This window comes from Bubalus bubalis, chromosome 5 (genome assembly GCF_019923935.1).
Source record: "Bubalus bubalis isolate 160015118507 breed Murrah chromosome 5, NDDB_SH_1, whole genome shotgun sequence".
NCBI classification, from domain to species: domain Eukaryota; kingdom Metazoa; phylum Chordata; class Mammalia; order Artiodactyla; family Bovidae; genus Bubalus; species Bubalus bubalis.
In genome coordinates this window covers 57044987-57061333 of record NC_059161.1, presented here as the reverse complement: position 1 = coordinate 57061333, position 16347 = coordinate 57044987, and the positions used below count along the sequence as shown (strand labels likewise).

General features: G+C 48.0%; 1 protein-coding gene across 2 annotated transcripts in view; it reads left to right on the top strand.

Annotated features, from left to right (window-relative positions):
• Window positions 1-3359: 3359 nt before the first annotated feature.
• The window catches only part of MTARC2 (mitochondrial amidoxime reducing component 2), a 43814-nt gene continuing 30826 nt past the window's right edge, over window positions 3360-16347 (top strand). The window contains exon 1 of one of the 2 annotated variants that reach the window (XM_044943170.1): window positions 3360-3699. In XM_044943170.1, the coding sequence (XP_044799105.1) occupies window positions 3428-3699 (272 nt within the window). In that variant the 5' untranslated portion in view covers window positions 3360-3427. The remainder of the gene's footprint in view (window positions 3700-16347) is intronic. The other variant, XM_006080636.3, reaches the window with a different exon arrangement.

Genomic DNA, 16347 nt, shown 5'->3' with positions numbered 1-16347 from the left:
GTTTTTGCCACACAGCGAGGCTTGTGGGATCTTAGTTCCCTGACGAGGGGGTGGAATCCAGGCTCCCGTCAGTAGAAGCACAGAACCCTAAGCCACAGGACCGCCAAGGAGTCCCCCACCCCCCATCTCCATTTCCATTATTGTTTTTCCCTGATTTGGGATTATTTCAGCCTGAACTAGGGCGCCTCTCATTTAACCACCTTCGGCACTTTTCCTTCCCAGAGAAGCCAGAGTGACCTTCAAACACCGGAGCCTGATCGAGCCTCACTGCTGTTCTGAATCCTGAGGCGTCTCCACGTTAAGATGAGACTGGTGTGTTGTGGTGTGGCCCCGCCCACCTGTCCTATCTAAACTCCCTGGCTGCAGACACAGGTAGGATTTCTAGTGGCTGTTCAAACATGCCATATGCTCTTGTTTCTTCAGTGTCTCCACGTTGCAGGGGCTGCTCCTTTGGCCCAGACTCCCCTCTCGGGTCACTCTCCAAAGCTTGAACAAAAGCTTGAACTTTTTGTTCAAGTCTCAGCTGAAAAGCGCCTTCCTCTGAAGACACGACTTGCCCTGAGATTTCCTTGCTTCTTCTGCTCACTTGCATTGCACCCTGACCTTGCCTGCCCTCTGACAATATCCTCCCAGTCTGTCTTCCTGGGGCTCTGTAAGCTCCCAGACTGGGGGCAGCTTCTTCTAAATATTAAATCCCCAGGGCCAATCTAGGGGGAATGAGCAATAACTGTGTGTGGAAAGGAACAGATGCTTAATCAACAAGACAGTTTCTCATGTCCGGGAGCTCAAGGACAGTGTGGGGGATGGGTTCATAAGGACCTCGTGTTGATGGTAGACTCGTGGGGTCTGGTATCTGGAGAAGTGAAGGGGACCAGGTGCAAGTTTAAACACACACCTCATTCACAACACCACATTAGACAAAGAAATCCAAGTCTTGATCTCTGAGCATGATGAGAATATGTGCTCTTTGAAGAGAGAGAGTGCACTGGCCTGGAGTTGCCAACAGGGTCTGTTTACAGGGAGATTTTGGCTTTCACTTTGCAGGAGGAAGCCTGGAAGGGAGCTTGGCTCCTCTGCACCCTGCCCTCTTCTGCTCTCCTCCCAGCCTGGAGGGCAGCCCTCTTCTCCTGTGAATGACCAATCCTGATGGTGGGAGGTGGCTTGTTGGTAACTCTTCAGAACCTGGCAGCAGGTTAAAGGACAATCTTTGAAAAATAAACAAATGACCTCAAACCTTAACTTCTCTAAGAAAATCCACCGTTTACCCATGAGCTTTTGTGAATAGAGCTGGTAAGGAGTAACAAGACCTGGACTTCAGTTAAAGCAGTAAAAAGGAATTTTATGGGACCAGTAGGGAAACATCTACTTCTGCTTTACTGACTATGCCAAAGCCTTTGACTGTGTGGATCACAACAAACTTGTGGAAAATTCTTCAAGAGATGGGAATATCAGACCACCTGACCTGCCTCTTGAGAAATCTGTATGCAGGTCAGGAAGCAACAGTTAGAACTGGACATGGAACAACAGACTGGTTCCAAATCGGGAAAGGAGTATGTCAAGGCTGTATAGTGTTACCCTGCTTATTTAAATTATATGCAGAATACATCATGAGAAACACTGGGCTGGATGAAGCACAAGCTGGAATGAAGAACCTGATATGCAGATGACACCACCCTTATGGCAGAAAGCTCTTTGAACTAGAGCCTCTTGATGAAAGTGAAAGAGGAGAGTGAAAAAGTTGGCTTAAAACTCAACATTCAGAAAACTAAGATCATGGCATCTGGTCCCATCACTTCATGGCAAATAGATGGGGAAACAATGGAAACAGTGAAGGCCTGGGGTGCTGCAGTCCATGGGGTTGCAAAGAGTCAGACACAACTGAGCGACTGAACTGAAGTGAACTGAGGGGAAAGAACTGAACTCCATCCCCATGAATGCAGAGTTGACTGGGTTTTAAAGGGTGAATGAGAGGAAGGGGGGGGGTCCTCAGGTGAAACTGACAAGGATGGGGGCAATGAGGTGGAGTTGGGCCAGCAGTACTGATTACAGTTCAAAGGAATGGTTCTCAGGCCCTTGCGAAAGACACTTCTGAGTTGTAGGAGGTTCATACACATCTGGAAGGGACAGAAGGAGGATTCGCAATGGTGAAGCCTTTTGAGTAAGGGCTCTAAAAGTGAGACAGGTTGGCACCTGGGACCTTTTGCTGCAATGCTTGCACCTGGACAAAGGTCTCCTGCAGTAACAAAATACAAAGAAACTACAAGGGACTAAAAATAGCTGTGTGCATGTGCAGTGGGGGAAAATTATGAACAAGAAGATACAAAAAGATCCCAAACCCAGCAAAAGAAGGGGTCTGCTTTTGCACCCCGCTTTTGCACTGCTCATGCACCCTGTACCTAGGACCACCAAGGGGGTGGGCAACCCACTTAAGCTACCCCTCCAGCCCTACCCCTAGATCCACCCCTGCCCTCACCCCACATAAGGAATCAGCAACCCCCTACCCCGCACCCTCACCCTCTCAGGGAGCAAGCAAGGGAATCTGTTACTTGTTTTTGCTTCCTGGTGCTGGAGCTCAAGTTTCAACATAGCCTGCCTGAATTTCTTGCCTTCCCTCTGCTTCTTACTGGTTTCTATTGATTAAGGAGGCCAAGAGCAAAGGTCTGTAACAAGGAAGGGAGGTGAGGATCGAGGGGCCAGTCCTCGGATGTTGGCAGGAACAAAACACTGAAACCTCCTGGCAACAGTGAGTTTTCTCAGGTAGGCATTTGAATGAGAGGCTGGGGTCATCCTCGGGGCTTAGCCTTATGCAGCAAGAAGCCATGGTGGAGTTTATCCACAGCATAGACGTTTCCACGGAGCGGGTTATGGGCCCAAAGTTCTGCAGTTATCAGAGCCATTAGCCAGTAGGAGCTGCTAAACGCTTAAAATGGTCCCTTCGACGTCGGCTTTCTCTGTTCGAGCCCTTTCGCTGGGCTCCAAACACGCAGTTAAGTGGGCCGTGCAGGAAGCCAAGAGGCAGTGGAGAGCGGGTGGAGTGTGGGCGGGTGAGGGGTTGCGTCTCAGGCCACCAGGAAGAGAGCAATAAAGCGAAAGTGACCGTTCAGAGAGAGAGTGGGCAGCCAGGCCTACGGCTTCGGTTTCCCGATCCCTGCCTCCCCCAGGGGCGTCTGAACATCCCGGCCGCTCTCTGTCTTACGTCCCTCGGTTACTGCCGGATCTTCGGCGCCTCAGTTAGGCCTCCCCTCCTTGCGCACAGCCAGTCCCGCCTCCTCGGCGCGCCGCGCGGAAGGGGTGCCAGGGCGCCTGACTGGACCAACCCTGGCTCCGCCCTCTCGCTTGGAGCCCTGAGGGCCCCGGCCGCCCTCCTCACTCCAGACACTGCCCCGTGTGCGCTCAGGCCCCCGCCCGCGCCCGCGATCGCTGGGTCATGGGCGCCGCCGGCTCCTCGGCTCTGGCCCGCTTGGGCCTCCCCGCGCCGCCCGGGCCCCGCTGGCTGGGGGTGGCCGCCCTGGGACTGGCCGCAGTGGCGCTGGGGGCCGTCGCTTGGCGCCGCCCGCGGCCCGGTCGGCGCCGGCGGCTGCAGCAGGTGGGCACGGTGAGCGAGCTGTGGATCTACCCGATCAAGTCCTGCAAAGGGGTGTCGGTGGACGCGGCCGAGTGCACGGCCCTGGGGCTGCGCAGCGGCCACCTGCGGGACAGGTAGCTCCGGGCGCGGGGCGCGGGGACAGCGTGGGACCTGCCAGGGAGGGGGTGGGTTGGGGGAGCTGGGGCTTGTCCCAAGAAAGGAGAATAGAGGTTTGCTGCTTGGGTTTCCTGGGCTGACTCTGATCTTGTAGATAGAAAGATCAAGTTCGTGTCTGGTTCAGATTTGGAAAGGTAGTGGAGGCAAGCTGTTAGCTGCAAGTTTTTGTGCCTGGAGGGCTCAGTGAGGCCAAACAACCCACAAGGCTGGAGTTTGGAGTGGAGAAATATTTATTGCAGGACCATGCAAGCCGACTGGTGTCGCAGGCCTCTCTGAAACCTCTCCTGGAAAGGTTTTGACAAAGCTTTTTAAAAATCTTTATGTGTTGGTCTGCGCTGGGATCTCTGCTTATGACCTGTGAGCTACTAGTTGCAGCACATGGGATCCAGCTCCCTGACCAGAGATCAAACCCCGGCCCTGCACTGGGATCGCAGAGTCCCAGCCACTGAACCACCAGGGAAGTCCCTTGACAAAGCATTTTTAAAGCCAGGTGAGGGGGTATCGCAGGGTCAGAAATAAGATCTGCACAATTCTCTTGACTGGCTCACAATGAAGTAACATGGGGGTGTCACAAGTTAATGTTTTCATTCCTTAGGCTCCAGGAGGCTTGGAGCTGTGTACTCATGGTCATCTAGTCGTTAACATCTTCCATTTGGTGAGGGGTTTCATATCTATAAAACAGCCCGGGAAATATGTATCAAATACTGTTATCTAGGCGTGCTGTAGTCGGTGGGTTTGCAAAGAGTCTGGACTTAGCCACTGAACAATAACAAAGTACTTCAGAGAGGACCTAAAGCAGAGATGGGGGAGGGACTGTCCTGGGAAAGCCCCACAGGGTCCTGCTTGCTTACAAAGTCTCTGCCCTTCCCTGGAGGAGAGGCTCTATAAAAACATGGGGTCTGATTGCTTATCTCCAAGGCTGCTGTTCTAAATTTTCTGATTCTTCGTATGAACGCAATAGTAGAAAAATGTTCTTGGCACTAGTGGGTAGACAGGAGCAATGCTGAAACCAAGTCTTGTTCAAGCACACTGGCTTTGGCCTTGCCGGGGCTAGCCCCTCACCATTTCCAATCCCCGGGGAAGGTTCCTGAGACATGCTGGAGGTTGGGGCCCTGTCCTGCTATAATACGTAATGAGCAAAGGGCAGTCTTCTGTTGGGGAGAGGAGATGGCAGGTGGACCATGTCCCCTCCCCCAGAGGCAGAGTGGTCCTCAGTGAAGAACTTTAGGTAAAGTCCTTACCTACATAGGACCTGACACATCAGAATTTCATCCTCCTCCCTCAGAAAAGGTGCCATGTCATTTTTCTACCCCCAGAGGTGAGCCCACAGACATACTTGTGGACACAGAATGGTGCAGCTGCATAAGGGGAAGGCCATCTTGGCAGGTGTCAACTTAAAAAAAAAAAAAAGGCACAACGTGAGTGTTAAGTTTTACTAGGGGCCAAATGAGGACTGCTGCCCAGGAGCCAGACCCTCAGATAGCTCTGAGAAACTGTTCCAAAGAGGCAGGGGGAAAGGTCAGTATGCATGTGATTTGGGGAAGGGGGTATACATGCAATCAAGCACATATTTTTCCAGAAGATTTCTACTAGTCTTGTGAAGCTTTGCTAGTCATGAGGAACAGTCATCACCTTCAAGGATTTTAGTGCTTTTCCAAATATGAGGAGATACAAAAATTGGGCTCACAAAATTGGCTCCTGATAATGTCTAACCATCTGAGGACCTGTCTTCTCAGTTTTTCCTGGAGCACACAGTGCCTCATTTCTGCTCTCCACCCTGAACTCCTTTCAGGGGGTGTTGAAGGTCAGCAGTTGCAGCAACACATGGTTTAATCTTTGTAGAGGTAGATGGCCAGACCCCTGGCATGTGCCTATTGGTAGTTGACTCAGGGCAGGATTCCAGACCCTAGAAAGAGTGATCAAGGAAGAATGGAACCTCCTTTTTTGCTTCCTTAGGATGAAGATGCTTTGCTGTCTGGCTGGGATGGATTAGCTGTGGTCCTGTGTCTAGAGGAGGGAGGTTTGCAAATTGGTCATTGCGGGAGCCTTCTAGTGGAGGATGTCTGCTGTCCTGAGTTCACTCCTGGGACACATGTATTCTCTTCGCTGAAGATTGCTCTTCCTTTAAAGAAATGTGGGCTCCCATGGCATGGAAAAACTTTAGGTTGTTTTGGAAAAGTGTTGTATGAAGCTCACAGGGGATTTTCCATCCCATTCACCCCAGATTTCTAATCCTGGAGAGTTATTTATTTTTGGTTGTGCTGGCTCTTCATTCCTGTACACGCTTTCTCTAGTTATGGTGAGCGGGCCTGCTCTTCCTTGCTGTATGAAGGGTTCCCATTGCGGTGTCTTCTCTTGAGGAGCACAGGCTCTGGGTGTGCAGGCCCAGCAGTTGTGGCACATGGACTTCCGTGGCTCCGCACCCTGTTGAATCTTCCTGGACGAAGATGGAACGAACCCTTGGCCCCTGCATTGGCAGGTAGATTCCTATCCACTGTACCACCAGGGAAGTCCCTGGAAAGTTTTTTTAAGACTGCCCAGGCCTATGGGATAGGAGTGAAACAAGCTCGTGTGGGGTGTGTCGACTTAAAACATAGTCACAACCTACAAGTTGAGAACTGTGTTGAGTTCTAAGTTGAGTTCTATTTGGCGGGAATTTTTAGGACTTCAAACCTGGGAGATAGCATCTCAAGTGACCTTGAGAGAACTGGTCTGAAGAGGCAGAAGAGAGGAGCCAGATTATATAGGAGTTTTGCAACAAAGGGCAGGTAGTCAGTCTGATTGTCAAAAGTTTTTTGTAAATTTAAAAAAACTAGATATCCCAAGTTAAAGAATTTAGCACTTTTCTATTATGGGAAGATGCAAGAGTCTGAGCTCACTGAAATCATTCCTCTGATATGCACCACACCTATCCTATGAACAGTATGAAAAGGCAAAATGATAGGATACTGGAAGAGGAACTCCCCAGGTCAGTAGGTGCCCAATATGCTACTGGGGATCAGTGGAGAAATAACTCCAGAAAGAATGAAGGAACGGAGCCAAAGCAAAAACAATACCCAGCTGTGGATGTGACTGGTGATAGAAGCAAGGTCCGATGCTGTAAAGAGCAATATTGCATAGGAACCTGGAATGTCAGGTCCATGAATCAAGGCAAATTGGAAGTGGTCAAACAAGAGATGGCAAGAGTGAATGTCGACATTCTAGGAATCAGCAAACTCAAATGGACTGGAATGGTTGAATTTAACTCAGATGACCATTATATCTACTACTGCGGACAGGAATCCCTCAGAAGAAATGGAGTAGCCATCATGGTCAACAAAAGAGTCTGAAACGGAGTACTTGGATGAAATCTCAAAAACAACAGAATGTTCGTTTCCAAGGCAAACCATTCAATATCACAGTAATCCAAGTCTATGCCCCAACCAGTAATGCTGAAGAAGCTGAAGTTGAATGGTTCTAAAAAGACCTACAAGACCTTTTAGAACTAACACCCAAAAAAGATGTCCTTTTCATTATAGGGGACTGGAATGCAAAAGCAGGAAGTCAAGAAACACCTGGAGTAACAGGCAAATTTGGCCTTGGAATAAGGAATGAAGCAGGGCAAAGACTAATAGAGTTTTGCCAAGAAAATGCACTGGTCATAGCAAACACCCTCTTCCAACAACACAAGAGACGACTCTATACATGGACATCACCAGATGGTCAACACCGAAATCGGATTGATTATATTCTTTGCAGCCAAAGATGGAGAAGCTCTATACAGTCAGCAAAAACAAGACCAGGAGCTGACTGTGGCTCAGACCATGAACTCCTTATTGCCAAATTCAGACTTAAATTGAAGAAAGTAGGGAAAACCACTAGACCATTCAGGTATGACCTAAATCAAATCCCTTATGATTATACAGTGGAAGTGAGAAATAGATTTAAGGGCCTAGATCTGTTAGATAGAGTGCCTGATGAACTATGGAATGAGGTTCGTGACATTGTACAGGAGACAGGGATCAAGACCATCCCCATGGAAAAGAAATGCAAAAAAGCAAAATGGCTGTCTGGGGAGGCCTTACAAATAGCTGTGAAAAGAAGAGAAGAGAAAAGCAAAGGAGAAAAGGAAAGATATAAATATCTGAATACAGAGTTCCAAAGAATAGCAAGGAGAGATAAGAAAGCCTTCTTCAACGATCAATGCAAAGAAATGGAGGAAAACAACAGAATGGGAAAGACTAGAGATCTCTTCAAGAAAATCAGAGATACCAAAGGAACATTTCATGCAGAGATGGGCTCGATAAAGGACAGAAATAGTATGGACCTAACAGAAGCAGAAGATATTAAGAAGAGGTGGCAAGAATACATAGAAGAACTGTACAAAAAAGATCTTCACGACCTACTGGGGTGCTGCCCCAGTTGGATCCAGGGATTCCCTCGGGAGGATGGCGTCGGCGATTCAAAGGATAGATAAAGAGATAGAGATAAGGAAAGAATTTTGCAGTTAAGAAAATAGAGGAGAGAAAAGAGGCTGATATTCCTTGGCTTACACAGAAAGCCAATAAAGCCCCAGCACAGGACTTGCTCTGTTCATGTAGGCCACAGGCGCCCTCTCAAATCGTGGAAGGTGCCCCACCCTAGGCACCTTCTCGAGTGGGTCTTAGAAGCCCAGGCAGGAAAGTGAACGCAGAGAGCCCCTGCGCTCCAGGGGATCAGCCTGAAAAGGAAAAGGAAAGAGAAAGAACGACATGGGGAGACCAAGCTTTGGTGAGCAAGGCCTGCACTTTATTTTCCAAAGTAGTTTTTATACCTTAAGTTGTGCATAGAGGATAATGGGGGAAGGAGTAGAGTCATGCAAGGTCAGCAGTCCTTGATCCTTATCGAAGCCAGGCTTTCTTTCTGCAAACTTATCATATGCAAAAGTTTTAGGTGATTTACATCATCTTCAGGCCAGGAGGCCTGTTAACATTTTATGACCCCTTCTTCAGAAAGCTTATTTTTCTCTAAAGGTGATTATTCTAAAGTCAGGCGCCACCCTCCGAAAGCATTAGATAAAGTTGCATTCCTATAGGGCAAAAGTGTGATGGGTTATAACAAGAAAAGAATTAACTCAAGGGTCCAAGGTTACAAACATTAAAGCTACTACTTACATTTCTATACACCAACTATATTAATCAATACACTCCCAGGGACACGGTAGGTAAGGGATATGGAAACTTGGCATCAAGCATTAGCTCAACAAAGAAATCCTCTCCTAGTTCTATTCTAACAATTTTAACTCTCGGAGGAGCTCTGCATTGTTAGAATATCTTAAGCTTCCCGTGCCTCTTGTGGTTGGGAGGCTGTGAATCTGAACAAACCTGTCAGGCAAGCTAGAAAGTCATCAGAGGGGTTTGAATTGAAACACTCCTATTGTGTCCAGGAGAATTATTAACTAGAGCTCTAAATTAATTTTCTTACAGACAAAAGTGATCAGGGATAGCCCCCGTGAATGTCAGAGGAGTTGGTGAAAGTAAAACAGACAGATTCTGATTTTGGGGTAGACGCTCAGGCAGGCCCAGAGGGGCAGCCCTCGAGTTCTGGCTTGCCTTGCCCACCAGAACTCTCCCACATGACCTTGTCATGGGTGGGGACTCCTGTGCTGGCTCCCGGCAAGGACCCAGATAATCACAATGGTGTAATCACTCATCTAGAGCCAGACATCCTGGAATGTGAAGTCAAGTGGGCCTTAGAAAGCATCACTATGAACAAAGCTAGTGGAGGTGATGGAATTCCAGTTGAGCTATTTCAAATCCTGAAAGATGATGCTGTGAAAGTGCTGCACTCAATATGCCAGAAAATTTGGAAAACTCAGAAGTGACCACAGGACTGGAAAAGGTCAGTTTTCATTCCAATCCCAAAGAAAAGCCATGCCAAAGAATGCTCAAACTACCGCACAATTGCACTCATCTCACATGCTAGTAAAGTAATGCTCAAAATTCTTCAAGCCAGGCTTCAGCAATACGTGAACTGTGAACTTCCTGATGTTTAAGCTGGTTTTAGAAAAGGCAGAGGAACCAGAGATCAAATTGCCAACATCCGCTGGATCATGGAAAAAGCAAGAGAGTTCCAGAAAAACATCTATTTCTGCTTTCTTGACTATGCCAAAGCCTTTGACTGTGTGGATCACAATCAACTGTGGAAAAATTCTGAAAGAGATGGGAATACCAGACCACCTGACCTGCCTCTTGATAAATCTGTATTCAGGTCAGGAAGCAACAGTTAGAACTGGACATGGAACAACAGACTGGTTCCAAATAGGAAAAGGAATACATCAAGACTGTATATTGTCACCCTGCTTAGTTAACTTCTATGCAGAGTACATCATGAGAAATGCTGGGCTGGAAGAAACACAAGCTGGAATCAAGATTGCCAGGAGAAATATCAATAACCTCAGATATGCAGATGACACCACCCTTATGGCAGAAAGTGAAGAGGAACTAAAGAGCCTCTTGATGAAAGTGAAAGTGGAGAGTGAAAAAGTTGGCTTAAAGCTCAACATTCAGAAAACGAACATCATGGCATCCGGTCCCATCACTTCATGGCAAATAGATGGGGAAAGAGTGGAAACAGTGTCACGCTTTATTTTTTGGGCTCCAAAATCACTGCAGATGGTGACTGTAGCCATGAAATCAAAAGACGCTTACTCCTTGGAAGGAAAGTTATGACCAACCTAGATAGCATATTCAAAAGCAGAGACATTACTTTGCCAACAAAGGTCCATCTAGTCAAGGCTATGGTTTTTCCTGTGGTCATGTATGGATGTGAGAGTTGGACTGTGAAGAAGGCTGAGCGCTGAAGAATTGATGCTTTTGAACTGTGGTGTTGGAGAAGACTCTTGAGAGTCCCTTGGACTGCAAGGAGATCCAACCAGTCCATTCTGAAGGAGATCAGCCCTGGGATTTCTTTGGAAGGAATGATGCTAAAGCTGAAACTCCAGTACTTTGGCCACCTCATGCGAAGAGTTGACTCATTGGAAAAGACTCTGATGTTCGGAGGGATTGAGGGCAGGAGGAGAAGGGGATGACAGAGGATGAGATGGCTGGATGGCATCACTGACCCGATGGACGTGAGTCTGAGTGAACTCCGGGAGTTGGTGATGGACAGGGAGGCCTGGCGTGCTGCGATTCGTGGGGTCGCAAAGAGTCGGACATGACTGAGCGACTGAACTGACTGACTGACTATCTGGGGCCAGCATCCTATTTTCACACCCTGAGTTCCTGAGGGCTCACAAAGGGAGTTCCTGCGTGGCAGGTATTCTTCCTGAGTTCCCTCAGGGCTCACCAGCTCACAATGGCGGGCTGAAATTGCTGCTGACTGATAAAGAACCCGCCTGCCAATACAGGGGATGTAAGAGATACGGGTTTCATTCCTGGGTTGGGAAGATCCCCTAGAAAAGGGCAGACAACCTACTCCAATATTCTTGGCTGGAGAATCCCATGGACAGAGGAGCCTGGTGCGCTACAGTCCATAGGGTCACAAAGAGTCGGACAGGATTGAAGTGACTTAGCATGCCTGTTGACATCCTTATTTGCTGATACGGCAGCAAATACTCCATTTCTCAGGTGTTAAAGTCTCCCTAGGTGATTCTGATGCTATCATTAGAGGGTTTTCTCTGGGACCATTAAGAAGAATCTGAGCTGATTAAAGTGTGACGGTTTAGAAAAGCCTCCTGATTGCTGGGAAGACTTGAGCCAGAGTGAAGACATACATTCTCATGCTGCACATCTGCACCCTTCTTCTTCACGTGAAGCACTGATGCTATTTCACAGAGAGTCAGTGCTTGCCTCTGTGTCCGCTTTTCATCAGGAAGAACTATTGTTTCCCACTGCATGTTGCCACCACTTTGCTGTGATTCTGGCTTCCATGGAAAAAGAATATTTTCTGCCTCCGTGGACGTCCGAAAATAGATGGAACTGTATGAGCGTTCCCTTGTTTTGAACAATATATGCTTGAGATGGGATAGTGTGGTGTGGAGACTGGGGTGAGGCAGGGAAAAGCGATGGAATACTTTTATTCAGTGGTTGATACTCAGCAGACACTGAACTAAGACCTTTCAACAGATAATATAATTTAAACTTCATAGCAATCTTGTGGGCTAGATATTGTGTCCACTTTGCAAATAAGGAAATGGTATCAGAAAGGATGAGTATCTGACCTGAGATCACAGTGATCTCGGTGAGGTGGCAGTGAAGTGAGATCTTAATTCCCAGCCCAGGAATTGAACCTGGATAGCCTGGATGAGAATCAGGAATTTTAGCCACCAGGCCAGCAAGGGCTAGAGGCTAGAAGCTATTTTTCCCCTGGATCTTTGCCCCCAGTGAAAAACACATTTATCACAGAGGCAGAAATTGTAAATGCTGATACGAAGTTTATTAGCAATGTGGAGAGATAGGGTGTAGGCAGCCCTTTTAGTGAGGAGGAGCCCACCTATCTCTTGTCTCAGAAAATGCTAACAGTTGTAAGTATCCAGCCTGAAGCCCACTTCTTTGGGCCCCTGTGAAATGCAAACAGGAGGCCAGTTGTAACTATCTAACCTGGAGCCCATCTATCTCCTACAACAAGACCACTATATGCTGAAGGGATTTGAACTGATATCTCTGAGGGCAACACTCATGCCCTTGCTGTGAAGCCAGTATGTAATTTACAAGGGCAAGGATCACAGCAAGTCTCAGGAGACCTCCAGAGAAGTCATTTAACCTCTTCTGAGCCTGTTTTTCATTGGCTAAAGAGGTTGAATTTGATAATCTCCAAGTCCCTGTCTAATCTATATTTTATTTATTAAGTGATAACTGAAACTGGAAAACAAACTGGAAAGATATCTGCTATAATGCTGTTATTCTCCCAACTTGAGATTTCCATCATGAAATTACGAAGAGTCTAGAAGGCAGGAAAAAGCCACCTTGATTTATTTCCATTTTGAACCCGTGTCTTTGGAACTGTTCTCAGACACTGAGCGCTTCCTCTCTAAGTGCTCTGGGACTTCAAGTTCTAGAGCTGTTCTAGTCAAAGCCTTTGACGTGTCTGTGAACGCTGGGCCTGAGCACCCTGAGCTTTGAGCTGGTTTCAAGACTATCCAGAAAAATGCTGACTCTGGCTGTTTGGCACAGATTCTGGGCTGTCCTCCTTGGCCGTATGTCTCACCCATTGATAAATCCACCCCAGCCCTTTATGAAGCCAGCCCTTCATTTCTTCCGCACAGACTATTCCCTCTTGGAGACCTGAGTCCCCTAAGTTCATTATCCCAAGTGTCCTTCCCTCCTTCCTTTACCCTCCAGCTCTCTGTGGTGGGGCTCCTGGTTTCCTCCCTTTGCTGGCTCAGTCCTTCCCACTTTCCAGGCCAGTCTGTTCGTTTAGAAATGACACTTTTCATCTGTCTGGCGCTCTGCTCCCTGAACACTGCTGTAGGTTGTTCAGGGCATCGCTGTTCCTTTGGAGACTTAGTTCTGGGCTCTGCAATGCTCTTCATGCCACACACTCGTGTTTTCTGTGTAAAACAAAGGTGCTGGCTTTCAGTGTTGCAGGTGAGGAAAAGTGGGTCATGATCAAATCCATACTGCGGACAGATCCTTTCTTTCTCGTCTGGCAGAGCAGAGGTCATTATTTGTGTGCAAGAGGTGAAAAATAGCATCCCTCCAGTTACAGGGTGATAGGGGTGGCTGGTGTGTGTTGCCGATGGCACTTTGCATACAGCCCTCCCCCCCGCCACCCCCCACCTGTTGTCTTGTCCCAGGGTCAGGCTGCTTGCAAGTTGCCTCTTGCCCCAACCATTGCAGGTTAGCACAGAACTTCCAGCCACCACTTCTGCCCCCTCCCAGCGATTAACACCCAGGTGATTATACAATAAGCTGGGGGTGAGGCTTGAGAACCAGAGTGCAGGGTTTCAAGTGGGGAGAAAGATGGGAGGTCAGAAGACTTGGCCCAGGGAAGGGCTGATTTTTAGAAATAATGGTCCGTGGGAGTGTGTGACTCCTGTCTGGATAAGCCTGGTCATGTGGGGCTCTCAGAGGGAGGCTCGTTTCAGAGCAGGATGAGCCATGTTGGAAGTTCAGGTGCAGGCTTTGGTGGGGTTCATCAGAGCAGGGCCACCCAGGACTCTGTGCCCAAGGATGAAGCTGGAAATAAGGAATATGGCCCAGCCCTGAGGGAATTGTTGTTGTTCAGCTGCTAAATGGTGCCCAACTCTTTGCAACCCCACGGACTGTAGCACGCCAGGCTTCCCTGTCTTTCACCATCCCCTGGAGTTTGCTCAGACTCATGTCCATTGAGTCATTGATGCCATCCAATCATTTCAGCCTCTGTCGCCCCCTTCTCCTCCTGCCCTCAGTCTTTCCCAGCATCACAGGGCTGTGACAAGGTAGGCAGAAAAGCCCTGGGTCGCAAAACCCACTCTCACCCCGCAGGTGAACGGGCTAGGGAACCCTGAAAGCCAAAGATGCCTGGGGAAAAAAACAAGGAGGCCCCCTCAGAGGGTCAGGGACCTAGCACTGCCCAGCATCCTCAGCTCCCGGGAGAGGAGCCACAGCAGTTCCCAAAATGCCTTTGCTCCGTCACCACCGCCACTGCCACCGCTGTACCCTCGCACTGGCACGAATGCCAGGGAGCTGGGCTCAGGACCCAGACCGTGTCTGCCGGCTTGGAGGCAAGTTATCCAGCACTTGAACAGGGATGGGTTGTCTGAAGGGGAGGTTCCAGAGAGAAGACTCCCTGCCAGAGTCAGAGAGGGCAGAGACCTGGCTCACCAGGTTATCTCACCATTCCAGCTGGCTCCAGGCGTATTTTGAAATGTCTCCCTCATTCCAGCAGGGGCTGTCTTTTTTATCCTGCTCACATGTGGGAGGCGTCAGCTTTCAGTGGTGGTTCACTCATCCGAGTCTGCAGAGTTCCTCACCCACTGCTCTTGTTTTATCTGAAACAGTGACGTTGAAACTCATTTTCCCTAGGGGCGGCACACTGAGGAATCAACTCATACGTGTGTTATAACCCAAAATGTCAGTATATGCATTACTACAGATAAGAGCATACCCAGCCTAACATTCCATTCTTCAGCTCACTCTGCACCCCACTCTCTCCCTGGCTGTGATACACAGAGTGTGAAAGCTGAGCCAAACGGGGGGTGGGGTGGGGGGTGGGGACTGTCCAGAAGATGAGTTCTTATCTAACACATGAATTGTGTAAGTCTTTTTTTTTTTTCTCCAGCTTTACTGAGATAACTCAAATATAATATTGAGTAAGTTTCAGGTGTACAACGTGATGATTAGATACACACATATATTGTGAAATGATTTCCGTAATAAGGCTAATGAGCACATCCTTCACCGCACGTAATTTCCATTGTGTCGCTGTTGTTATCGTGAGAGCATTTGAGATTTTTCTCTCTTAACAATTTTCAAGTGTAAATACAGTATTATTAACTAGAGATGTCATAATGTACATTACAGATATTTTTCCCCCCTTGGAGCTCGAAGTTTGTACCCTTTGACCGCCTGAAGGCGGTCACATATTTCCCCCACTCCCACCCCACGGCAGCCACCAGTCTCCTCTCCATTACTTTCTTTGTAAAATATTTACTTATTTGGCTGCACCAGGTCTTGGTTGCTGCATGTGGGATCCGGTTCCGCCACCAGTGAGCAGACCTGGGCCCCTCGCATGGGGAACGTGGAGTCTTAGCCACTGGACCACCAGGGAAGTGCCCTACTTTCTGTTTCCAGCAATTCCCAGCTTATTAGATTTCATTTACAAGGGAGATTATACAGTATTTATCTTTCTCTGTCTGACTTACTTCACTTACTGTTAATACCCTCAAGTTTCATCCATGTTGTCTAAAAATTGCAGAATTCCCTCTTTTTATGGCTAAATAATATTCTGCCATATAGATATACCACATTTTCTTTCTTTTTAAAAATGGTCCATGGGGTCTCAAAGAATTGGACACAACCGAGTGACTGAGTACACACATACAGACATGGCATTGGTTTTTTATAACGTTATATAAGTTTTAACATGTGCATGAAGAAGAAAGGCTGTTTACAGGTTTCCGGATCAAGGTCCACATGTCCCAGCAAGTCAAACCCAGCAGAGGCTGGTTTGCATCCGTTGGAGTCACACACATTTAAGACCTTTGTCTAGAGCTTCAGTCCACCTGGACCAGTAGTCATTTAGTCAGTCCCCTCTTGTTCCACAGCAGAAAGACCTGGAAGACCTTTTGCTTTAATCAGGGAAGCCTCTGACCAAAACACAGTCCCAAAGTGAGCAATGTATGAGCCCTAGCAGCAGAGGAGGTCCCTACACCAGCCTCACCAGGATTTTGGGGACTGGGGATTTTCATACATTGGCCAGATGCTCTTTCCCCGGGTTCTTTGTACCAAACAAACTCCTTTTGGGGCCGGGGGTAGCACCATCTCTTGGACCAAAAGAATTTGGCTAGACTTGGATATTGTCTAGAAATTGCTGGGTCCTGAGTAGGGGCAGAGGTAGTTTTTTCTTCTTTTTTTAATGTTTATTTGGTTGCTCCGAGTCTTAGTTGCGGCACCTGGGATCTTTAGTTGCTGCATGCAAACTCTTAGTTGCGGCGTGTGGGATCT